This window comes from Strix aluco, chromosome 3 (assembly GCF_031877795.1).
Source record: "Strix aluco isolate bStrAlu1 chromosome 3, bStrAlu1.hap1, whole genome shotgun sequence".
Lineage (NCBI taxonomy): Eukaryota > Metazoa > Chordata > Aves > Strigiformes > Strigidae > Strix > Strix aluco.
The window spans coordinates 102598088-102623684 of NC_133933.1; the positions used below are offsets into that span (position 1 = coordinate 102598088).

Below are 25597 nucleotides of genomic sequence, written 5' to 3' on the forward strand. Positions count from 1 at the left end.
CCAGAGTACCATCATACAACACATGCGGGACAACCAGATGATCAGGCCCAGTCAGCATGGGTTTATGAAAGGCAGGTCCTGCTTGACAAACCTGATCTTCTTCTATGACAGGGCGACCTGCTTATTGGGTGAGGGAAAGGCAGTGGATGTTGTCTACCTTGACTTTAGTAAGGCCTTTGACACCGTTTCCCACAGCATTCTCCTGGCGAAACTGTCTGCTCGTGGCTTGGATGGGCACACGCTGCGCTGGGTAAAAAAATTGCTGATGGCCGGGCCCAAAGAGTTGTGGTTAATGGAGTTAGATCTCGTTGGCGGCTGGTCACGAGTGGTGTCCCCCAGGGCTCGGTTTTGGGGCCACTCCTGTTTAACATCTTTATTGATGATCTAGATGAGGGGATCGAGTGCACCCTCAGTAAATTTGCAGATGACACCAAGTTGGGTGGGAGTGTTGATCGGCTCGAGGGAAGGGAGGGGCACTCCAGCCATCAGAGTAGAAATTCCCCTGCAGCCTCTGGAGAAGACTGTGGTGGAGCAGGGTCTTGGCAGAAACTGTGGCCCATGGGGGATCTGCACTGGAGCAGGGAAAACCTTGAGGAGGAAAGAGGGGCAGAGGGAAGCTGTTATGGACTGACCACAGCTCCTCTTCCCCATCTCCCTGTGCTGCTCAGGGGTGGGGAGGAGGTAGAGAAGTCTGGATTGAAGGAGTGAAGTTGAGCCTGGGAAGAAGAGGGTGACAGAGGAAGCTGGTTTTAGTTTTGTGTTTGTTTCACACCATCCTATTCTATTTTTAATTGGCAATGCATTCAATCAATTTTCCTCAAGTTGAGTCTGTTTTGCCTGTGATAGTACTTGCTAAGTGATGTCCCTATCTTTATCTAGACTCACAAGGTTTTCTATCTTATTTTCTCCACCCACCCTGTTGAGGGGGAGTGAGAGAGTGGCGAGATGGGCATCTGGCAGTCAGCCAAGGTCAACACACCACAACATAACTGTATGGATTTGATTTGCCACATGACTACCCAGGTGTTTTATGTTGTAGTGTCACATTGCCCATCACCAGGTTAAGGTTACAGCCTGTCTAAGAGGAAAGTTATTGGGGCAGGGAGAAGCTGCTCCAGGAAGGAATGGCTGGGCAACCAGAGCTGGGGCAACGGCACTGGGGAAGTGGGCGGGGGTCCTGGAGTACCGCAAACCCTGGGCAGGTCCTCCAGAAAGTATAGCATAGACACAGCCCAGCCTCAGCAGTCACAGAAAGGCAGATGGGCTTCAAAGGAACTCAGAGGGGCTTGTGCACAGTTTTTTTGCAGACCCAAAGCCACTGAGCTCTATCTGAAATTAATCCTGAAAGAACAGACTTGCCTTTAGCAACACTGAGGGAAAAGGGAGACAGCTTTACAAACCCCAAACCATTTGATCTCTGCTCTCTCAGCCCTCATCATTTCAAGTTTCACTATTGGAAAACATGAATCTGTCTTGCTTATGTTCTAACCAAGAGTCACTTTAAAGGGCCTTTTAATCTTTTTTGATCTATTTATTGCAAATTAAAGATTTAGATGAGAGCATCTGTGACCCAAGATCACCATCACACAGTTCCTTGTATAGCCCAGATAAACGTACATCATCTATTATATCTTAGAGTGTTTGTTAGGAAGAAGTAGAAAGGGATTGTATGAGACTTTCTATTGTATGGAATTTTTATAAATGATAGAGGCGGTCACTCATTATTAAATACCTACATAATTTAAGTAAAATGATTTGTGCGTAATCACGAATTCCAAGTAGAACAATTATACAAGGTTACTTGTATTTCATTCATGTTCAGTATTATGGGTTAATGTATAAACACCTCATATAGTAACTACAACAGGGTATCCAGAAGAAATAACAGGAAGCTTCAGAACAAAATCATTTTTTTAAATACACTTTTTGAGCCATTTTAGAGGACAAGGTTATACAGAGAAACTATCAAATATATTGAGATAGGTATTATGATTTTAAAATGCTATGCTATTGTATAAACAAAACAGATAAAATTGTCTTTTTTTGTTTGTAATTTTACAAAGCAAATAAATGTTTCTGCATGGTAATATATGTATATGTACCTCTGAGACCCTCCAACTCACTTTTAACCAGAGCTATAAAGAAAATACAGCTCATAATAGGCAGCAGCTGCAGGGATATGTTCATTAGTTAAACACTGACAGCTTTGCCATTTTCCTTTTCAGGTTTGAACTGTGAGTTTAGGCCTTGTGAGGCCAGCAATCCCTGTGAGAATGGAGCTGTGTGCATAGAAGAAATGAATTTGGACGTTTTTCCCCTTGGATTTCAGTGCCAGTGTGTGAAGGGCTTTGCAGGTCCACGTTGTGAGATCAATGTCAATGAGTGCAGTTCTAACCCTTGCCTCCACGGATACTGCTATGACAGTGAGTTCAGTCTGGTTACTCCCTTTAATGTAGAGTAGTCTTTCTGTTGAAGCGTCTGTAGCTACTGAGCTGCTCTGGGGAGAACAGTGGATAATTTACTGAAATTTAGCTAGTCTGAAGCTCCACAGCCAGTACCAGAAGGATTATTTTTGCCAAAATGCCTCAACTCCTGGCACAAGGGTTTGTGTGTTCAGGGGGTCGGAATTGCAGCTAATGAGAAATTTTAATGAGATTTGTGCCATCTCCTTTGATACCTAAATTAGCCAAACACATCTTACATTGTGCATTTGATGAGAGACTATTCAGGTGCTGAAAAGGAGCTTGTGGAGCAGTTAGGCAGTGTATGTCATAATTCTAACTAGTCCAAAAACTGTATTAAATACCAAACTGATGCAAAATGGAGTGTCTGTTTACTGTTAAGCACCTTCTATCATGTAACTATGTAACTTACACCTTCACTGACAGATATAGTTAAAGGTTTTAAAAGCAACTTTATGATGAATTACTCCACTATATTCCATCTGGATTGGCAGGCTAAGTTTAATAGCATCCGTTATGTACGGACTACTTACTGGAAGGTTTTGTGGGACTATTACCACTTATCAGACACTTCATATGCTTGGTGTAAAAAATAAAGTGGTAATTTTCAGAGAATTTTATAATGCTGGCTGGAAAGCAGAATGACATCTGGAGGTCATGTAGTCAAACCTGCAGAAAGCTGAACTATCAACAGTGCTAGAAGAGGTCAGTCAGGGCTTTTTCTAGCTGAGTTTTGAAAGCCTCTAAGGATGGACAGAAATTCCGCAAACTCTTAGGGTCAGCCTATTCCACTGACACACTACTCTTCTAGTGTTCCCCCCTACCCCCCAGTCCCATCTGAATCTCCTAAACTGTAACATTTGGATATTGCCCCTTATTAGACTTTGGCTTGTTTAGGACAAATTATTTTTATAATCACCTTCTATTAGACTTTGGCCTCTTTAGGAGACTGGTTGACAGAGTCCCTTGGGAGGCCTTGACTGGTTGACAGAGTTCCTAGGGAGCAGTCCTGAAGGGCAAAGGAGTCCAGGAAGGTTGGGCATTTTTCAAGAAAATCTTAAAGGTGCAGGAGCAGGCTGTCCCTACATGGCCTGAGAGAAGCCATCAGGAAAGAAGTCCACTCTGGCTGAACAGAGAACTTTGGCTGGAACTCAGGAAAAAAAGAGTTTATGATCTTTTGAAGAGGCAGATAACTCAGGAGGATGCAAGAATGTCATGAGGTTACGCAGGGAGAAAATTAGAAGGGCCAGAGTTCCAACTGGAACTTAATCTGGCTACTGCCATAAAAGACAATAAAAAATGTTTTTCTAAATACATTAGGAACAAAAGGAGGGCCAAGGAGAATTTCAATTCTTCGCTGGATGCAGGGGGAAACATAGTGAAAAAGGCTAAGGTACTTAATGCCTTCTTTGCCTCAGTCTTTAATAGTAAGACCAGTTGCTCTCCAAGTACCCAGCCCCCTGAGTTGCAAGACAAAGATGGGGAGCAGAGTGAAGTCCCCATAATCCAAGGGGAAATGGTTCGTGACCTGCTACACTACTGAGACACACACAGGTCTATGGGGCAGATGGGATCCACCCAAGGGTACTGAGAGAGCTGACAGAAGTGCTCACGAACACACTTTCCATCATTTATCAGCAGTCCTGGCTAACCAGGGAGGTCCCAGTTGACTGGAAGTCAGAAAATATGACACCCATCAACAAGAAGGGCCAGAAGGAGGATCCTGGGAAATACACACCTGACAGTCTAACCTCTGTGCTGGGGAAAGTTATGGAGCAGATCATCTTGAGCGCCATCACATGGCACGTACAGGACAACCAGGTGATTGGTCCCAATCATCATGGGTTTATGAAAGGCAGGTCCTGCTTGACTCACCTGATCTCCTTCTATGACAAGGTAATACACCTAGTGGATGAGGAAAAGGCTGTGGATGTTGTTTACCTGGACTTTAGTAAAGCCTTTGACACTATTTCCCACAGCATTCTCCCAGAGAAACCGGCTGCTCATGGCTTGGATGAGTGTACTCTTTGCTGGGTAAAAAACTGGCTGGATGTCTGAGCCCAAAGAGTGGTGGTGAATGGAAATAAATCCAGTTGATAGCCAGTCACAAGTGGTGTTCTCCAGGGCTCAGTACTGGGGTCAGTTCTGTTTAATATCTTTATCAGTGATCTGGACGAGGGGATAGAGTGCATCCTCAGTAAGTTTGCAAACGACTCTGAGTTGTGCGGGAGTGTTGATCTGCTTGATTGTAGAAAGGCTCTACAGAGGGATCTGGACAGGCTGCATCAATGGGCTGAAGCCAACTGTTGAGGTTCAACAAGGCATAGCACCAGGTCCTGCACTTGTGTCACAACAACCCCATGCAACGGTACAGGCTTGGGGAAGAGTGGCAGGAAAACTGCGTGGTGGAAAAGGAACTGGGGTGTTGGTCTACAGCCGGCTGAATATGAGCTGGCAGTATGTCCAGGTGGCCAAGAAGGCCAATAGCATCCTGGCTTGTATCAGAAATAGTGTGGCCAGCAGGAGTAGGGAAGTGAACATCCCCCTATACTCGGCACTGGCGAGGTCGCCCCTCGAATACGGTGTTCAGATTTGGGCCCCTCACTACAAGAAAGGCATTGAGGTGCTGGAGAGTGTTGAAACAAGGGCAGTGAAGCTGGTGAAGGGTCCAGAGCACATGTCATACGAGGAGCGGCTGAGGGAACTGGGCTTGTTCAGTCTGCAGAAAAGGAGGCTGAGGGGAGACCTTATCACTCTCTACAACTACCTGAAAGGAGGTTGTAGCAAGGTGGGTGTTGCTCTCTTTTCTCAGGTAACAAGTGATAGGACATGAAGAAATAGCCTCAAGTTACACCAGGGGAGGTTTAGATAGGATATTAAGAAAAATTTCTTCCCCAGGCATTGTCAAGCATTGGAGGAGGCTGCCCAGGGAAGTGGTTGAGTCACCATTCCTGGAGGTATTTAAAAGATGTTTAGATGCTTAGGGACATGGTTTAGAGGTGAACTTGGCAGTGCTACATTAACTGTTGGACTTGATGATCTTCAAGGTCTTTTCCAACCTAAATGATTCTATGATTCTATGATTATACCATCTAACATTACTAAGAGGAATTAAGGTCTGTCATTTGTGCAACTGCCCTTGCAATTTTTATATAGCCCTCTAACTATTAACCCTTTCCTGAAGGGACTAATAAAAAAAAAAAAATCAGCTTCAATACGCTTTACAAATACTATCTTTCCATATATGGGAATAAGGTGAGTGGCTTCATCTTTTATCTGTTAAAGGCTATTTGCTAACAAGTTTATGTATGTTTTCCTTGTACTCTATATTGATTCAGAGATAGGTTTTAAACTGGAATTTAGATGAGCTGCAGTAAAGTTCTTCACGCTCACAAAGGGTGAGATCTTTTGGGGACAGCTTGTCTTCGTGGTGTCTCTGGACTTGATTTGTATCATGTGGACATCTCAGTTCCTCTGCACTGTGTGCACTGGCTGCAGAAAGGTAGAATCCTGAGGAAGCTAGGAAGCTCTTAGCAGATGAATAATGCTCCTGCTCTGAAGGACTTAAAGCATTTAATGAATACAGTAGCAGCTACGTGTACAGGCACAATGGCAGAATAGATTCCATGATAAATCTCAGCAATAATGAAGAATACAGGGACCTCTCTGAGGTTAGAATAAATACATGCCTGCATAAAGTGCAATTATTGCTCTCATGAGCTCCTTATATGGACATAGCACTCTAGATTCCTCCCCATTTGGGTCATTAATGAAGAAAAAGTGAGAGGATTCTTATCATTAGCTTGTTAAAATTAAAATGAAACATGAAAATACATCATAGGTTGAGCTCCAAATTCAACTCAAGCAAGTTTCCCTTTAGTGGTATAATATGAGGCATTCCTTACCGAAAAAAACCAACAAACCAAACAATGTTTAACTGCCACATCTCATTTAGGCACAATATCACAGGTAAAATCTTATGCACTTTGTGTACAGTAGATGCCATCACTTTTTCAGAAGCTAGTAATGGGTCATTGATTTATAATTCTTATGTCAAAATATTTTAATTGTTTAAGTAAAATGCAGTACATGGATCTGCTTTCATATTAAAATGGTGTTTTGAGATATTGCATTTCATTTATTTCAATTTTTTAACATGTCCACACATTTTAGGTAAAGCCAGTCCAAATCTTCCCCAGATGGTAGGCATAACTGCAACTTACTTAATTTTACTACATTCAGTTGTTATTCTAAATCAGTCTTAGTACTAAAAGACTATCTCTGTTACAGTTGTCGATGGCTTCTATTGTTTGTGCAACCCAGGATATGCAGGACTAAAATGTGACCAGGACATTGATGACTGCATAATCAATGCTTGTGAACACAATTCTACATGTGTTGATCTTCATCTGGTTAGTAGAGAATATTTTTTAATTTAAATGATTGCTAAGTTTTCTTCCTGAAATCTAAAGGAATATTATTGTGAGTTCTAAACTTCCACTTAATCCATACTTCTGTCAAGAGATTTATAATCATGCTTTCCAGTCACTGTTTTTTTGTTTATTTATTTGTAATGATATAGGAAATGGGAAAAAGGAATGTTTTTATCATTTAATAGAAACTATTGAGTCAACATGGTTATTTGGGGAATTGAAGAGTGGAATATTTTCAACTAGCTATGTTTATGGCTTTATTATAAGTGACAGGAATACTCATTTACACCAATGACACTGGCTTCAGAGGGGCTTAAAAAGTACCTTACCCCCCAGAATAGCTTTACTTTAAGTACTCCCACATTTATTTTCAAAATCCTTCAGCTATATTAGTTCCTGAAACATCAAAACTGTTAAAAATAGCTTCCTTCTCAGAAATAAAAGCATTCTATCAACTGATTCCTTCATGGGAGGAAAGGAGAAGAAAGGCATTCACTTTGTATATAATTTGGCACCAGAGGTGGCCCATGTTCTGTGTCACTCACTCCAGGAATCTGTCAGGAACTAATTTGTTTTCAGTGTACTCAGTAAGGACAGTAAGACTATACAGTATGAATATTGTCCTTGAGAAACATTCAGACTGTCAGAGAAATTGGGGGTGGTTAAACAAAAATGGAAGAAAGGTCAGCTTTTTTTTCCTTCTTCTCGTTTCTCCCACCATGTTTGTGAGAATATTAAACTAATAAAATGCTGAAACAAGGTGTAGAATTCAGATTAAGATGCCTAAATGTGGATGTCTATATATGGTATGAGCTAAGCATCCACCAAAAATGCTAGAATCATTTCTGATGCAGTCAGCACAACCCAGAGAGTGATTCAGCTGCCCATCTTGTAGATGTTTACTCTCGGTGAACTGAACAACCCTGTAAGTGCCACTGTCTGCATAGCTAGGCTGCATTAGTGCTGAAGCAGACACCCATGTTTAGGTGTCTGCATTTCCAGCTGAATCCCATCCCAGAAGTGTGTGTGAGGGGTGTGTGGGTTTCTGGGGGCTTGTTTGTTTGTTTTTCCTTTTTTTTTTTTCTTTTTTCTTTTTTTTTTTCTTTTTTTAATATATACAGAAAAAAATTGCACTTCTTTCTGACAAATACTCATGGTAACCCACAGCTATCAGTATTTCCCAAACTTGAACAGAAGTTACATGCTTCAAGGGAATTCTCTCAAATCCTCTACTCTGATTTCCAGAGTTATTTCTTCTTTTCACAGTTAGAACACTTCATACATTGTATAATTTTTTTTTTGTAAACATGCTTCAAGAACTAGTAAATACCTTGAACAAAATGAAATGCTTGATATGGAGACCACAGACCTTGTGGCACTTTTGTTCTTGTCTTTGGATTCTATCGCTAATGCATATTTTTTTACCTGTAGACTGCAATTAATATTTCAAGTTCTCATACTGAATGCATACTGCCATCTTAAAATCAGGTTAGAGAGTATTCCAGAAAAAAAATTATATTCACAAGGCACGTATTGTCCTATTCTTCATGAGGTTGTGTTGTATATGTAGACATTCCAGGTATTATTCCTAACTGCAGCTGATGCTTTAACTGAGACTAATAAAATGGAGCTGTATATGGAAAAGTTTAAACAACATCCTTCCCAAAAAATAAGATATCAGTAATAGACAAAATGATGTGTTCTTTATAAAATAAACATATCGTTACACCAAGAACGTCTGCTAAGCTTCACTGAATGAGTTGTAATATTGATCCAGGGGGACTTTTTAATTTGGGCAAAATTAAACCTGACAAAGAATGGTAGCTCACTGCAGTTTTTAAAACTGTTCTAGATTTTAATTCATATGCCTTTCAGACTTTTGTTTTCTTGATTAATTTGTGTCCATTTTTGTCCTGTGGTACCTATACATTTCTCATCTTCTTTGTCACAGACCTATGCCATTTTGTTTAAAATGGACTGTGACACAGCAGATCAGTGAGATCTGTGCAGACTCTGTTTCAGAGAAAGCTTGACATTAAAAAAATATAACCTATGTGGATTCAGTTACTAACTACAGAAAATAAATACTGTAGAAACTGAAGGGAAAGGTGTCATTTTAGACCTTGGATTTGATCTTTTCCAGACCTCAATGGCTTTCTCAACATAGTTCACCTATGTTGTTAACATTACAGTGAGTGTTCCTACTAAAGTGTTCATTTTGATGTTAGATAATGCACAGATAAAAAAATCTTCAGTACTTTTTTCATTAGCAGGCTTTTCTTTGGCACTTTTGAGAGTTACATAATTTTGTGCTCAAAAATGGAAAATGAATACAGAATGGGCTCTGCTAAATTGAAAAGTTAGTATCAGCATATTTTTAAGACAAGAAATAGAGAATTGCTAGTAGTTTTATTTTGATATAGCAATAATAATGCATTGCTATTCAATATACTTTCTTCTTTCAACTTTATTCTTCTCTATAGTGTATTTACTTAAACTAAAATTTCTGATATAAGCTTCTGAAATAACTTTCATGTGGATTGTCTTTTAGGTTGAATCCAGAAAGGGACATAAAAGACTTGCTCACTAAGTGATTGCATTATTCAGGTTATATGTGACTATATTATTACACATACAATGTCCTTGTATTCAGTATCAAAGAGTACTGAATTTCTTCCCCATAAAATGATGCCATTTTGTATACCAAGATTCCTCAGTGATGGATGCAAAGAGGATTAATGATTTAACATATTCATAAAAATGGAAGAAGACCCATTCCCTCTTCTTCAGCCAGAGCAACTGTAAAAGAACAGATACTGAGATAACAATCCCCTAGAGAATGAATTTTTAACATTTAAAGGGTCTCCTCCTCCTCCACTAAAAGGTAATAAACTGGAGGATAGGGAGCAATTGAGATGTAATCAAGGAAGACTTAAAGACAGATGGAGATCTCAGGAGTTTCATAATTTCTCCATCAAATACAATTGTCTTCCGAAGTTATATTACAGTAGCCTTATTATAGAAGTCAAGGACCAAAGATCTTAATGTAAGAAGGAATTTCAATATACACTCTAACTGCAACTTATACTTCACAGCCTTTACCTCGGCTCTCCACCCAGTAGGTGACATTAAGCAACTGGACCATTGGATGAGATCAGGATAGGTGAAGTACACAACTGACTGACACAACTATGTCAGCTTTAGGAAGCTCTGATTTTCTAATGCACCTGAGAATTCCAGTCACCCAAGAGCTACTATATACCAGCACAAACCACTGTCAGTCATATTAGACTCTCGGGTGGCTCAGGAATAATTAATTGACTACCCCCATGCTAATAAAAGTTCCATTCTGCAGTCCAACAGCTCAAATACCTTTGATACATTTTTCTAGGTCAAAGTGAGACAATTAGCATTGCCAGAATGACACCTGCAATATGTATTATTCCTCTTTGGTGTTGGCAATGTGGTATAAAATACAGCCTTAAAACTAGACAACCATGTTATCTTAATGCATCAGCAAAAATAGGCACCAAAAATTACACTCATGTGATGGATTGACTCCAGCTGTCAGCTAAGCACCACACAGTTGCTCACTCACTCTATCCTCTCCATGGGATGGGGGATAGAATAGAAAGAGCAAAAGCAAGAAAACTTGTGGGTTGAGATAGTTTAATAAGCAAAGGAAAGGGGAGAAAGGAAGGAAGGAAGGAAGGAAGGAAGGAAGGAAGGAAGGAAGGAAGGAAGGAAGGAAGGAAGGAAGGAAGGAAGGAAGGAAGGAAGGAAGGAAGGAAGGAAGGAAGGAAGGAAAGAAAGAAAGAAAGAAAGAAAGAAAGAAAGAAAGAAAGAAAGAAAGAAAGAAAGAAAGAAAGAAAAGAAGGAAGAAAGAAAGAAAGAAGAAAACAAATGAAGTGATGCAAAGGCAATCACTCACCACCTTCCATGTGTACACCAATGCCCAGCCAGCTTTCAAGCAATGGCCACCTTCCCAAAACCCACCTCCCCTCCATTCTTATTACTGAGCATGACATTACATTGCATGGAATATCTCTATGGTCAGTTTGGGTCAGCTGTCCTGGTTGCATCCCCTCCTAGCTTCTTGTGCACCCCCAGCCTACTTACTGAGGAGGCAGATTGGGTAAAAGAAAAGGCCTTGATGCTGTGTAAGCACTGTTCAGCAGCTAAAAAGTTGATCTCCTCTCAACACTGTTTTGGTCACAAATCCAAAATGTAGCACCATATGGGCTACTATGAAGAAAATTAACAGCAAGACCAACTACAGAACAGCATTCTACAAAAACAGGTTGGTTAAATGTGACAGCAGGAAATCACAAAAGCTGGGTTTTTGATGCAGCTCCTGATGTTTTAAAAGGTCTGGTTTGTAAAGTCTGTCTGTATTTATATTTATGTAAGGTGTTTATATTGGCCAATCCCATCAGGGATGTGGTCCCCTTCACTCTGCTACAACCAAAGCTTCTAAATGTCTCTAACATATACTAATACACCATAAGGGTTTTTCTTTCTGGGTGGCATATTCAGAATTTTAAGGTTTCTCTATGATAAAGATTCTCAATACCATAGAATTCCCACTCAAAAAGTATTCCCAATGCTAATGTAAAACACATAGTCAACAGCAGCAGGAAGGATAAAACCACAAAGTGTTTTGCTTAACTAACTGTAGAGAGAAGCAGGAACACAGCAATTGTATTCTCAAGTTTCTAAGAGTGGTTTCCTCCAAGACTGTATGCCAAAATATAAGGGCAAATGGTTATAACTTGAAAAACACTACATCTGAGTTGCTCAGATAAAATTTTGGACATCTATTGTTTATCCAGTTCCCAAATTTGTTCATATAGTGAGATGGTTGGGCATTACATTAGCCACATGTGATGTTAAGAAAATAGAGTGTTAAGTAATGCAACCGGACATACAGAATTAACAGATGATTTTTGAAAACAGAAAACTCATCTTACCAACCTATCGACTTCCATCTATCTTAAACAATATGTGACGAATTATAAAGCGCTTTTCTATAGAAATGTCATGGAAGAAGAAGTAATTTTACCTATTGCAACTAATCTGAGATATGACTTGAGAGGAACTTATTAGAGTAGACACTTCCTTCATTAGGTCGCCTAGGCCAGCAAAAATGAAAAGCTGGTAATACTTCTAGTACTATTAGCACAGATGTCTATCCTGTATATTCTCAATCACTGGTCAGCTCAATGAGAATTGTCATCTTGTTTTGTAGCCTGACTATAAAAAATTTAAGATATTAATAAAGGAATTTAATGCTGGGAAGGTTGGTCTGACACTAGTTGCCCTTCATAAATCAATTATCTTTTTTTTTTTTTTTGTTAATTATGAAACATTCCTGATTAAGGTCTAAGTGATTTTATTTTCACTGTAGTAAGAAACATTTGGCCAGTCCTATGTAAAACTGTGAAATCTCAGATTTACATGCATGTAGAAATAATACAATTGTTTAGTCAAACTGATAGATCAAAATAATAGAATGAGAGAAGTATGGGAACAGATGAAAAGCTGTAGTGTTTTCACTTTAAAAGAAAGAGGTGCAGTCCTCAGTAATTGAGGAAAAGAAAAGGGGTGAAGCTTTCTGCATTCACTGTATAAGTAATGAATAAAAATAGAATAAAACTGAAAAATATAAACAGTAAAATATTTTACAAAAAAAGCTAGTAAACAGTAAGTGAAAAAAAAATTTGGAATATTAGCCTCTGGCTGTGCATATGGTAAAGCAGGGTTTACCCAGTGTAATTTGCAAATTCTTCTAAAAAATATTAAAATAATTAATTCAAAGTACTGTAAAAAGTTGAGATGTTGTGCCTAATCATTTTTATAAGATCAGATGGAGCATATAGTCTATATAACATAAAACATTATTTTGGGGTATTTGAATTATTAAAAAAAAAGTAATAGTAGCTTCACAGTAGCTCTGAGCTCAGTTTTTGCTTATACTCTTCTGTATGTCAAAATATAATGCAAATCCTGTCACTTTAGTGTATATTGATACCCATGCAGCAAATTATAATAGATGTTTCTTCAGAGCTTTGTTTCTGGAAGCTATTATTTCTGTGTACTTACCACATAGTAAATTAAAAAATATAAACTGTAAGCAAAGTTATAGTTCTATAATAGTGGTTTTATTGCAATCCCATATCCTCCTTATGGTTAACTCTCTATCACTACTTGATTTAAACCATAATTATTTCCCTTTCAATAAAGTGTAATGTTATGGAAATGAGTGCTCCAATACAATAAAAGAAGATACTGTCAATTTGCACCTAAAGAAGCAATAATTACTTGCTCGGTTTCTGGTTTTAAAGTGGCTGAAAAAAAAGGATTCATAACAAGGTGAAATTCAGTAATTGAGGTCTTTTAGGAACTTACATTTTGGGCTGTAGGGAAGGTTTATGTGAAGGACGGAGAGAGAGTACTATTAATTTTTTTTTTTTTTTCAGAAGAAATATTCAGAGTTGACAGACAGGAGGTCTATTCTATGAATCATATTTCAAGAGAATAAGCCACAAGTAGGTTAGCTCAATACATAAATTGTGAAAGGAGGATTAATTGAAAGGAACTCTGGAATTGAGAACTAAGATACAAAGTAGTAGTTAACTGTTAACAATTCATATTGCCTAGAAAAAAGTTAGTCAGGTCTTTGGGTTAACCTAAAATAATTTCCTAAATTTGTCATCCACCTTTAATTTCAATTTGAAACAGAATCTCCTGTACTTTCTGCTAAATAGGGAGAAGAAAAAAAAATAATCTCCAATACTTATAATTTATTTTAGAACATTGAGAGATGCTCAAGGTATGATGAAATAACTGAGCTTCAGGACTGCTGTGGTTTAACCCCAGTTGGCAACTAAGCACCACACAGCCACTCACTCACTCCCCCACAGTGGGATGGAGAAGAGAATTGGAAAAGTAGAAGTAAGAAAACCCATGGGTTGAGATAAGGACAGTTTAATAAATGAAATATAATAATAATAATAATATAATGAAGATGAAAAGAAAAATAAGAAAAAGATAAATAAAAACCAAGAAAAACAAGTGATGCATATTAAAAACAATTGCTCAGCACCAACGACCTGATGCCCAGCCTGTTCCCGAGCAGCAGCTCCCCTGGCCAGCTTTCCCTCTAGTTTATATGCTGAGCATGACATCACATGATATGGAATACACCTTTGGCCCTGGCTGTGTCCCCTCCCAGTTTCTTGTTCGCCCCAGCCTCTGCTGGCAGGGCAATATGACAAGATGAAAAGCTCTTGACTTAGTGTAAGCACTGCTCAGCAACAACTAAAACATCAGTGTGTTATCAACATTATTCTCATCCTAAATCCAAAACATAGTGCTATACCATCTACTAGGAAAAAAAAATAACTCTATCCCAACTGAAATGAGGACAAGGAGGCTCTTCCTCCTAGCTGACGATAGCAGGTGGCCTGACACCTGAAATGAGAATAAAGACTAGATAGGCCTGCATCAATGAAAAATTTCCAGATTTCTGTGGGAGTGGAAATTCTCAAAGGTCTCAATAAAGCAAACAAGCTCTGCCACTGAAATTGGTCTGAAACAGTACCTCGGTTTAACTAAAGGTCAGACCACATACCATGAATGGCATACAGTATATAACAAGCAATAGGCTCTCAACTTCTCAGGTCACATAAATTCAAGTTGATTTGCATGTGACTTAAACATATGCATTGACTTCACTGAGAGAATCCATGTGCTGAAACTGTGAATGTGCTGTTTGACAAATCAGTTTCAGATTACCAATTATACATCCCATAAAAGAGCTATACAGGAGCTGGAGTTCACTTAAGAAACCAGCAACTGCAGCAGTACTTCTGGAAGGTACTACTGCTAATACAACTCACTGTGTTGCTCTGAAGATTTGACTTGTCATCCCTAATATATTTCATCTTCCACCTACATTTAGTTAAAAAAATGAACAGTGTCTTCATAGTCCTTCAATAAAAGTTTTTGAAGATATAGTAAAATCCCTCTCTCCTCCGCCTTGTACTACAAAGATAATGGATAGTACATAGACTGAAAATTTAGTCATGATGGGCTGTATTCCTTTATGATCTAATAAGTCCATTTGAGTCAAAAACATTGGAATGCACAAAATTAACTATTGATTTACTGACTTAGGATAATGCCCTTAATATTGATCCGTGGAATTATACATTGCTTGATAAAGTGATTATGATGTCTTATATCTTACTCATCTAATTGAAAGCTGAAGTCAGCAAACAAGCACCATCTTTGCATTTATTTGTTTTATTTATTACATTAGTTTAAAATGCTTTAATTTGATTTTTTGAAAGAAATTGCAGACAGACATGAAAATTCTTAGCTTTAACCAACAATGGCAGTAAATACCATAGGAGTGAAAGCCTTCTATTGTTTTTTTTTATAAACTGAACCTGAAATAATCTACAGGACTGAACAAAACTGTTACAAAGTGGAAGAAAGGGAGATTAAGAGGAATTTAAAGATCAGCTTTCCAATGAGACTTGTGAACAGATGGCAAATCAATGTGATAAAGATACAGGAAGGTGGTCCCAGATGGTGTGTTGTAAGTCCTGCCAGCAGCAAGGAGGCTGGACAGAGAAAATCATCAACAGCAGGGAAAGAAGTGAAGAACTTCATAACATAAGGAACAAGCTGGAGAACTGTGCCCTGTTTGTAGAAAGTATAACCCTAAATTTTATTTTCGCATGATATAGAGACGAACATTTTGTTTTAGGCAGGATACGAAGTGTTTCTACCTTCAAAAGCACTAGAAGACTGGCAGTGGTGTTATAGAGACCTGGGACTGCAGAGACTTCATTGACTCATAAGGAGTCACAAGGAGTCATTCTACGCAAGAGGATTTATCTGCAGAGAAGTGGATACAGTAAATTGTCTGTATTTAGTAGATTTATAGAGCAGAAGGTCATGGAAGGGTATGGGTCCACAAGGAAATTACTCTGAAATAAGTTAAATGGTGACATTTATAGGTCATCAATCAGTCTTTGAAAACTGCACACATATATGTCTTTAATATACAGCACACAGGAATTAAGATTAAATTTATTTTTCAGTAAAAGGATGATGAACTAATCCATTTACTGTGGGATAAGTCTGAACATCAGGACAATTACTGAAAAGGAGCTCTCATACTGTAATTTCACACCCCAGTTTTTATTGCGATAAGTCATTGTCTCTAAAGTCAAGCCAGATGATCCTGGGTAGGAATTTTTAAGACTCATCTACACCCTGTTCTGAGAACAGCATTGCTCATTTTCTCATGATGTATTTTTGTGACCTTTGTCTTCAATGAACCTAAGTATCTTGCAAATATTTACTTTTGAATTTAAAACACAGCTCCTATTGGCTTCAGTTGCAGGTGTTGAGTGTTCAGCAGTTCTGAAAAATCACACCTTAAGCTGAAAATTCAGAAAGAAAGGAAGGAATTCATTTCTCCCTATAAAAAGATACTTGCTAGGCTAAACCAACTCCAGCTAAAGTATGATTTATTTTAATTTCCCTAGGAAAACATTGAACTGAAACCATAAAACTAACTCTTCTTTTCTGGTTTCGTTCTTTATTCTAAGAACAAGTGAACAGAAACAAATATATTTCCCTTTTCTGCACCTCTAAAGCAGACCAGTTTCCGCATGTTCTCCTATACACTGAATGAAATGATGGAAAATTATTTAATCCATGTAGGTAAACACTCTTTCATGGTATTTAGGTGGAGAGGGGCTAAATCTAATGAATCATAAAAAAACCTTAATTCTGGCATTTCCTAAGTTTTGAGTGTATATGATTTTGCAACTCCTGCATTTTACTTTAAGCATACATTTTTATATAAAATAAAATTTTGGATAAAAAGGATCCAAATCATCACATGGATGGGTTTTGGTCAGGCAACCATTTTCTGTCATCCTTATACTAGATGTTAACTCTTAAGTGTGAGCAGATACTACATATATTTGCAATAGTTTCTGAAAAGCACTCAATCCTGATGTTGCTCTGCTCCCACTGTAGCTGACAGAAGAATTGTTGTTGACTTCAGAGCTTCACCAACCAAGTATATTGGCATTCCAGGGTCAGTTTTTTGTGTAGTGGCAGACACTTGGTGTATATTACCCCTTGCCAATAAAATCTTTTACCTTATTTATGGGAAAAAAATCCCCAAAAAGATCCAGAATATTGACTATGGATTATTTTCTTCACAAGTAGACTATTAAAGGAGAAAAAAACTCTAAGATCTAAAATACCTCTCACCCCAGGTTTGCTTATCTCTGTATCTGTTTCCCACAAAATTTTCCTATTTCTGAAAACAGACTCCATCTATTTTCTCTTTTTATGAAAGAAGAGATCTTAAAAAAGGATACCAGGTTTCCACTGTAAGCAAATTTGTCTACATTATCAACTCTTCTCCAATAACTTCATAAAGGAAAAAGCATCTGATGCTTAACTTTAGAGGCACTGCTCAGTGGTGTTATAAAAAGTTGTTAATCAAACATCAGACAAAATCAAGTCTTCGGATAATTCTTCCCTGGCAATATAATTCGTTGATTCTATAGTAACAGCCGTGCCAATTACTATACCATGGTCAGCAAGGAGTAGCTAAACAGGGAGCTTTGGCTGCAACTCAGGGGGAAAAGAGGAGTTTACAGCCTTTGGAAGAAGGGGCTAGCCACTCACAGTGATTACAAAGATGCTGTGAGGCTATGCAGGGTGGAAATCTGGAGGTCTAAAGTCCAGCTGGAAATTAATCTGCCTTCAGCAGTCAAGAATAACAAGAAATGTTTCTATAAGTATGTGAGCAGCAAAAGAAAGACCAGGGAGAGTATCCATCCCCTGCTAGACACAGGAGGAAACATGGTAACAAGTGACGAAGAAAAGGCTGAGGTGCTTAATGCCTTCTTTGCCTCAGTCTTTAATAACAAAACTAGTTGTCTTGAGGGAATCCAGCCTCCTCAGCCAGAAGACAGGGACTGGGAGAACGACCACCCCACAATCCAGGAGGAGATAGTCAGTGACCTACTGCATCACATAGACACACACAAGTCTATGGAACCGGATGGGATACACCTGAGGATGCTGAAGGAGCTGGCTGGGGTGCTCGCCAAGCCACTTTCCATCATTTACCAGCAGTCCTGGCTGACCGGGCAGGTTCCGACAGATTGGAAACTGGCCAATGTGACACCCATCTATAAGAAGGGTCGGAAGGATGATCCAGGAAATTACAGGCCTGTCAGCTTGATGTCGGTGCCTGGGAAGCTGATGGAGCAGCTCATCCAGAGTACCATCACACAACACATGCAGGACAACCAGATGATCAGGCCCAGTCAGCATGGGTTTATGAAAGGCAGGTCCTGTTTGACAAACCTGATCTTCTTCTACGACAGGGTGACCTGCTTATTGGATGAGGGAAAGGCTGTGGATGTTGTCTACCTTGACTTTAGTAAGGTCTTTGACACTGTTTCCCACAGCATTCTCCTGGCGAAACTGTCTGCTCGTGGCTTGGATGGGCACACGCTTTGCTGAGTAAAAAACTTGCTGGATGGCCGGGCCCAGAGAGTTGTGGTGAACAGAGTTAAATCCGGTTGGTGGCCGGTCACGAGTAGTGTCCCCCAGGGCTCAGTTTTGGGGCCACTCCTGTTTAACATCTTTATTGATGACCTAGACGAGGGGATCGAGTGCACTCTCAGTAAGTTTGCAGATGACACCAAGTTGGGTGGGAGTGTTGATCTGCTCGAGGGTAGGGAGGCTCTGCAGAAAGACCTGGACAGGCTGGAGCGATGGGCTAAGGCCAGCTGTATGAGTTTCAATAAGGCCAAATGCCGGGTACTGCACTTGGGCCACAACAACCCCCAGCAGCGCTACAGGCTTGGGGAGGAGTGGCTGGAGAGCTGTCAGTCAGAGAGGGACCTGGGGGTGTTGATTGATAGCCGGCTGAACATGAGCCAGCAGTGTGCCCAGGTGGCCAAGAAGGCCAATGGCATCCTGGCTTGCATCAGAAATAGCGTGGCCAGCAGGGACAGGGAAGTGATCTTACCCCTGTACTCGGCACTGGTGAGGCTGCACCTCGATTACTGTGTTCAGTTTTGGGCCCCTCACTACAAAAAGGACATTGAATTACTCCAGCATGTCCAAAGAAGGGCAACGAAGCTGGTGAAGGGTCTGGAGCACATGTCGTACGAGGAGCGGCTGAGGGAACTGGGGTTGTTTAGTCTGGAGAAGAGGAGGCTGAGGGGAGACCTCATCGCCCTCTACAACTACCTGAAAGGAGGTTGCAGAGAACTGGGGATGAGTCTCTTGAACCAAGTAATAAGCGATAGGACAAGAGGGAATGGCCTCAAGTTATGCCAGGGAAGGTTTAGGCTAGATATTAGGAAGCATTTCTTTACAGAACAGAGTTGTTAGGAGTTGGAATGGGCTGCCCAGGGCAGTGGTGGAGTCCCCATCCCTGGAGGTGTTTAAGAGTCGGGTCGACATAGCGCTGAGTGATATGGTGTAGTTTGGAACTGTTAATGTTGGGTTGATGGTTGGACTGGATGATCTTCAGGGTCTTTTCCAACCTAGACAATTCCTTGATTCTGTGAGTTTGCTATTTGGACACCCTGAAAGCAGTTGACTATTGTCTTTCAGAAGCTTAAGAACCCTGTTAGATTTATGAATACCTTGGTGCCCTAAGGAAATTTGTCTGATGATCTTTTCATCATCGTCTTTGGTTGACTTCTTCAGAAATCATAACCAGGTTTTAGATGTAGTGTTGTCCATTTTCAGAACAAGATTGGTTCAAGATAGAAACATTTATACTGAAAATTTTATTTTCTAAAGCAAAGAACTGAGGTGGCAGTAAGAGGGAAAATATCAAAATGACTGTACAACAAGACATTTTTCCAGTTCCGAAGGACTGGCTTAGTTAGGCAATGCAAATGCAGCTCTGTTTGCAGAGTGAATTAAGAGACAGATGCTACTGTTTCAATAACAGCAGAGAATACAAGTAGAAACAAAACATTCTTCATAAATGTCCTTTAAGTTATATAAAAATATTTACTTTGGAGTGTATCTTTTAGGTAAAATATATTTATAAGCATAGGGCTGGACTGTCATACTTGCAAGTGCCTCCTTCTAGAAATGCTCCCACTGAATTCAGAAGGTTTCCATAGGAAACAAGAACCAATATTATTTCTTGGATCCTGAGAACATCCAAGCCTTTGTATTGCTACATTGGACAATTACGCCACAAAGACAAATTCCCAGTGCAGCTGCAGTCAAAGATCCTTTTGTGCTACATTCATTTCACTTCACACAGCCTTGCAATCCTTATGGTATTTTCACTCTGAAAAGAAATTCTACATGGGTGAAACAAAATAATTTTCTCCATGTAGTCAGAGGGGGTTTCTCTTTTGTTTAAAGAATATGAAATAGTTTTCTACCTGACTCAAACCGAGAAAGTTTGAATTTTACTTCTATTCATTTTACATTAATTATAGACTATGGTGTCTCTTCCATAACAAAATAAGGTCTGAAGGAATCAAGAACAGCCTCTTCTTCCTGCTTGTATAATAAAATGTGCAATATTTCACATGAAATATGTAGAACTGATAACTTATCTACTTATGTTTGTCATCCACAGACTAGCAGGTCATTTGCTAATTTTAGTAGGTCTCTCTAGCTGCTAACCTCCATTTAGAACTACCTTCAGGCTTGTGAAAACTACTTGGCACTTGGCATGGAAAAAAGCCCAGAAAAGAAGGGTTACCCCATTTTTTTCAGTTTCTTGCAAGTTCTATGATCTGTCTTCCTTTAGATTTTGAATTTCCATTCCAGGGATACTGAGTGAAAAGCTAAGCTTCTGGCATCCTTTCACCTTGACTAAGTGGTTGTAAATGCATAAAAGAATGTGCACTAAAAGATAGTGCTGTACATGAGACTTGACATGAGACTTTTTTTATGGCTGAGTACATAGCTAGAGTAGCATGTGTATGTAAAGAACAACTGAAAGAACTATACTTATGGGAGGGTGTTATAATTGTTTTTCTTCACAAATTATATTTTTTACATTGTTTAAAAGCTCTTAGTAAAAAAACAAGTTCCAAGGAATCTCACTAGAAGACCTTTCTCAATTCTATTATACTGTTCTAATCTCACTAGTGAGGACGGGTTTTCATAGCAAGAAAAACCATACTTTCTTAATTGTCGTGGTTTGAGCCCAGAGGGCAACTGAGCACCATGCAGACGATCGCTCACTCCTTCCGCCTCACAGCTGAGGAGGAAAAATAAAACAAAAAGCTTGGGGTCAATACAATGACAGGGAGGGATGGCTCACCAGTTATGGTCATGGTCAAAAGACAAACTCCTTAGGAAAGAAAAAGAACATCCATTTAATTTAAACACCGCCACTACTTAATTTACCAATTAAACAGAGTACGTCAGTGAGAAATACAACCACATCTTAAAAACATCTTCCCCTACCCGTTCCTTCTTCCTGGGCTCAGCTTTGCTCCCTATTTCTCTATCGCTTCCCCACCCCGAGCGATGCAGGGGGGCAGGGAATAGGGGTTACAGTCAGTCCCGCCACCCCTTCGTCCTCAGGGGGAGGACTACCCACACTCTTCCCCTGCTCCTGTGTCTCACAGGAGACAGTCCTCCACAAACTACTCCAATGTGAGTCCTTTTCATGGGCTGCGCCTCTTCATGAACTGCTCCAGCGTGTGTTGCTCCCACGTGTCACAGTTCTCCCAGTGAAGAACTATACCAGCACAGGCTTCCCTCAGGGTCCTGGCCTTCTTCAGGCACAGCCACCTGCTCCAGCATGGGGTCCTCCACAGGCTGCAGGGGAGTATCTGCTCTGGTGCACTTGTCCCTCCTCCTACTTCTTTCTTCCACTGACCTCAGTGTTTGCATAGTTATTTCCCTTACCACCCCTCCTCCTCTCAGGTTCCCCTTCTTAAATATGTCATCACAGAGGCACAGCCACCATCATTAATTGTCTCAGCCATGGCCACAGGTGGGTCTGACTTGGAGGCAGGGGAGCTTTGAGAAGCTTCTCACAGGGGTCACCGCTGTAGCCCCCTCCCCTGCTACCCAAAGCCCCGCTACACATGAACCAAACATATTAACATGTATGTTGAGCTTAAATGATTTGAAGCATTATTTATCAACAATAATTAATAAACATTGACTTATAGGTATTATTGTGTTGCTGAATCATCTTATTAAGTCCTTACTAAGCTGTTTTCATATGCAGATTTCACTGTATTGGTGTTTACTGACATTTCTAAACCATCATATTGAATGATTACCTTTTCTCCACGCTGAAAACCTTGTTTGCGTACCCAATTCTGATATACCATATGCCATGTACCCAGTCAAAATCTGTGATGAACTTTGTTCTGTTGACTCCCTCTGCCTTTCCCCTTGATCAAGACACTGTTTTACTGCACAGCACTTATATAAAAAGGACTATGTGATAAACAGATATTTTTACCACATTAGATGATATTTTTTGCAAAAAATAAAATAAAATATAAAATAAAAGCCTATACATTTAATCTGATTCAACAGTGGAGAATCGTTATGCAGAATTTTCACAGTCTGTGCAGACTTAAATTAATACATATAAACTAAAAAGACCTTGTGGTGTTCAGTGTTTACAGCTAAGTAGATTAGATTCTCTCATTGTTACATATTCCTATAGTTTCACTCAGACTATCCACTCGGCACTGGCTCACTTCTGTTACAAAAAGTTCTGCCCCCAATGGAAATTTATTTCTCATAGTTTCAGGTTCAGTAAATTCTTAACTGAAGTATCCAAAGTTGGTCAAGTGCCACACATGCTGTAAATGGTGTCACTTTCTGGCAGGAGGGCTAGAGGCTTATAAGAAGTCATAAGCCTTATTATATACGTCTTATAAGAGGTTTATAAGAAGTTAGTCTCACTGATTATTTTAATGTTACAAAGTCTACACTGATAAAACCATGTCAAGGTGTCTAGCATGTTGATTGATGGACATGAAGAAGAGGGTTTTCTATCATATAAAAAAAAATATTCTGGAATATTTCTCGTAAGGAATACTTTCCACATGCACTGTAATCACTAAGTCACACAACTCCATCTCACCTTTTAGCATAGAAAATTGCTTTACATTTAAAGCATAAAAATTGCTTTAATTAGACATAAAAATTAAAGGTCTCAGGACAGAGATAAAGTTTCTTCCTGAAAAGGTGTGATCACAAGAGAGATTTTGGAAATACAACTGCTCAGATTAGCTTAACAGGCTTCTGAATTTTTTTTTTTTTTTTTTTTTTTGACACTGGGCAAACTGTTTAATAGTACTCTGTTTTAGCTCACTAATTTAGAACAAATGTAAATCCAGCTTGTTTGTCTCACTGGGAAAAGTTCTTGCTCACAGTTCTGAATTCCATTCATAAATGCTGGATTCATCCTTAGCTAATTTGAGACCAACTCAATTTTCTTGCACCAAATTGCTCTGTGGACAAATGTTTGCCCTGTCCACTTTCTTTTTTCTTCTTCCCTCTGTGTCACAGTCTTGCTAAAAATTTTTTTCTTTACAACAAATGATTTCTACTTGTTTCTGTCTCGTAAGTCAAGAGTAAAAATGAACAAAATAAAAAGCTGAAGTCCTTCAAAGTGTCTTGTAGGGTATGTTTACATTAGCATTTTAGCTTGTATCACAATACTTCTGGAGCAAATCTCCCAGCTGTACCCACCTACTACATATAATCTGCATTGTGGAGAAGACTTGGATGATGCAAACAGGATTTCCCTTGGATGAAACTAAACCAGAAAAAGTTCTCCACACATGCATATAACGGGCTCCAATCACTGATTTTCAGTCCACTATTTTAAAGTAAAACCCTCAGAACCCAGGTGGTGTGTATGCTAGGACCTCAGTGCCAACAGTTTTCACAGATTTGTTGCTATTACTGATTGCTAGTGTAGGCGTAGCCATAGTCATTTGAAGTTTCATGAAAATATAGCACAATTCATTCAGCCTGATTACATTATATTACATATTATTTGCTTTTAAATGTATAAAATTCACATAAATTTTATGCCATGGAGCTTTAGGAGATGCATCGTATCAGATACATAGATATATGCCAATACATTTATTTTGCCACTGATGTTGCTACAAAGTAAATTATGTCAGCCAGTCTAGCAATATTGTTTTCCTCCACACACGCACAGCATGTACCCTCAAAATGTTCAAAATGATGCTTAGAGTTAAACCTTACCAATTGCTGAAAAATTGCATGAGTCTGAAATTTACCTCATGAAGTCCATTTCTGCTGAAAGCTTTTTCTGAAAGCAGCAGTGATGATTTCTTGCATAGTGATATAGAAAGTTACTTCTATCTTACATCTCAGCATTTATTTCACTCATCTAGACTGAGCAAAAAGATTCCATGGGCTTTCAAGACTAACACTGCAACACATTTCCTTTGATTCCCTAAATAATATTTTTCTAATGTATTATATTCGGTGATGATTCTATATTCTATAGCAAGCTCAGCAATGAGTGGAAGAAGAAAGGCAATAAATGCACATGGACTTTTGCTACATGACAGTAAACAAGAGCAAATAACAGAGAAGTCAGATGAAAGCCTTGAAATATTACTTCTCCTACACTGCAGTATCATATAAGCAAACATACCAATATGTAATAAAGAAAAAAAAAAAATCCTTTTAAAATTAGCTAACAGGGACTGTAACCAAGTCTTACCAGGCAAATTTTATATTTTGGCAGATATAGTTCCAAAAAAGTAAAGAAGATGTCCTTTTAAATATTTTTTAAATCAGCCCATATCTTGGAGTATTTTTATTTATTAATTCATTATCATTTGTCCCTTAGCCTATTTCTCTTATGACAGTGGAAAAGAGGGAGCTGAAGACCCCTGACAATTTAACAGGTCCTATATTACATTTGGCACTGAGTTACTTGACATAAGAAGAACCAGTTGTTCTTATTTCTGTACCTTATCTTATCAGAGAGAACTTTTAAAACCAAACTATATTAAAGATATACTCTGGTTGTATATACTCTGTTTTAGTTGGATTACATAAAACCCTGAAACATGCTGAGATATTGCCAAGAAAAAGTAATTTTCAAGATTAATTTCTAATAGCTTATTCTTTTCTGAAAGAACTGACCCTGATAGCACTAGGAAAACATTACATTCATTCAGTGAGTAATCATACTAATTGATCTCTGTGGGGCTATTAGGGAATTGCAAAAATAGGAGATTACATCAGATTTGGGTTCTATTGAAATGAAAACTCTTGACCAAAATTTTCTTTCAAAATAATTGTGATAACTTATAATTTCTTCATTGCTCTCCCTTATCACTTCAAGTTCTGCCTTCATACTTGTTTTCGGCTGCCATTTAGTTGTCCAGTTGTGCTGGGTTTGTGTGGAGGGGTTTTTGGTAGCAAGGGAGGGGGCTACAGTGGTGGCCCCCTGTGAGAAGCTTCTCTAAGCTCCCCTGGCTCCAAGTCAGACCCGTTTCTGTCCAACGCCAGGCCAATTAGCGACAGTGGCTGCGCCTCTGCGATAACATATTGTAAAAGGGGAACCTGAGAGGGGGTTGGAACTTGTGAGGCATTGTGAGAAGGACACCTGTGAAAACGGTGAGGTCAGCGGAA

The 25597-nt window shown here is 39.2% G+C and overlaps 1 protein-coding gene across 1 annotated transcript in view; it reads left to right on the plus strand.

The window, feature by feature from the left end:
• EYS (eyes shut homolog) overlaps positions 1 to 25597 on the plus strand; it is a 1110009-nt gene that overhangs the window by 455205 nt on the left and 629207 nt on the right. The window contains exons 20-21 of the mRNA XM_074819828.1: positions 2226 to 2423; positions 6753 to 6874. Coding sequence (XP_074675929.1) covers positions 2226 to 2423; positions 6753 to 6874 — 320 coding nt within the window. The remainder of the gene's footprint in view (positions 1 to 2225; positions 2424 to 6752; positions 6875 to 25597) is intronic.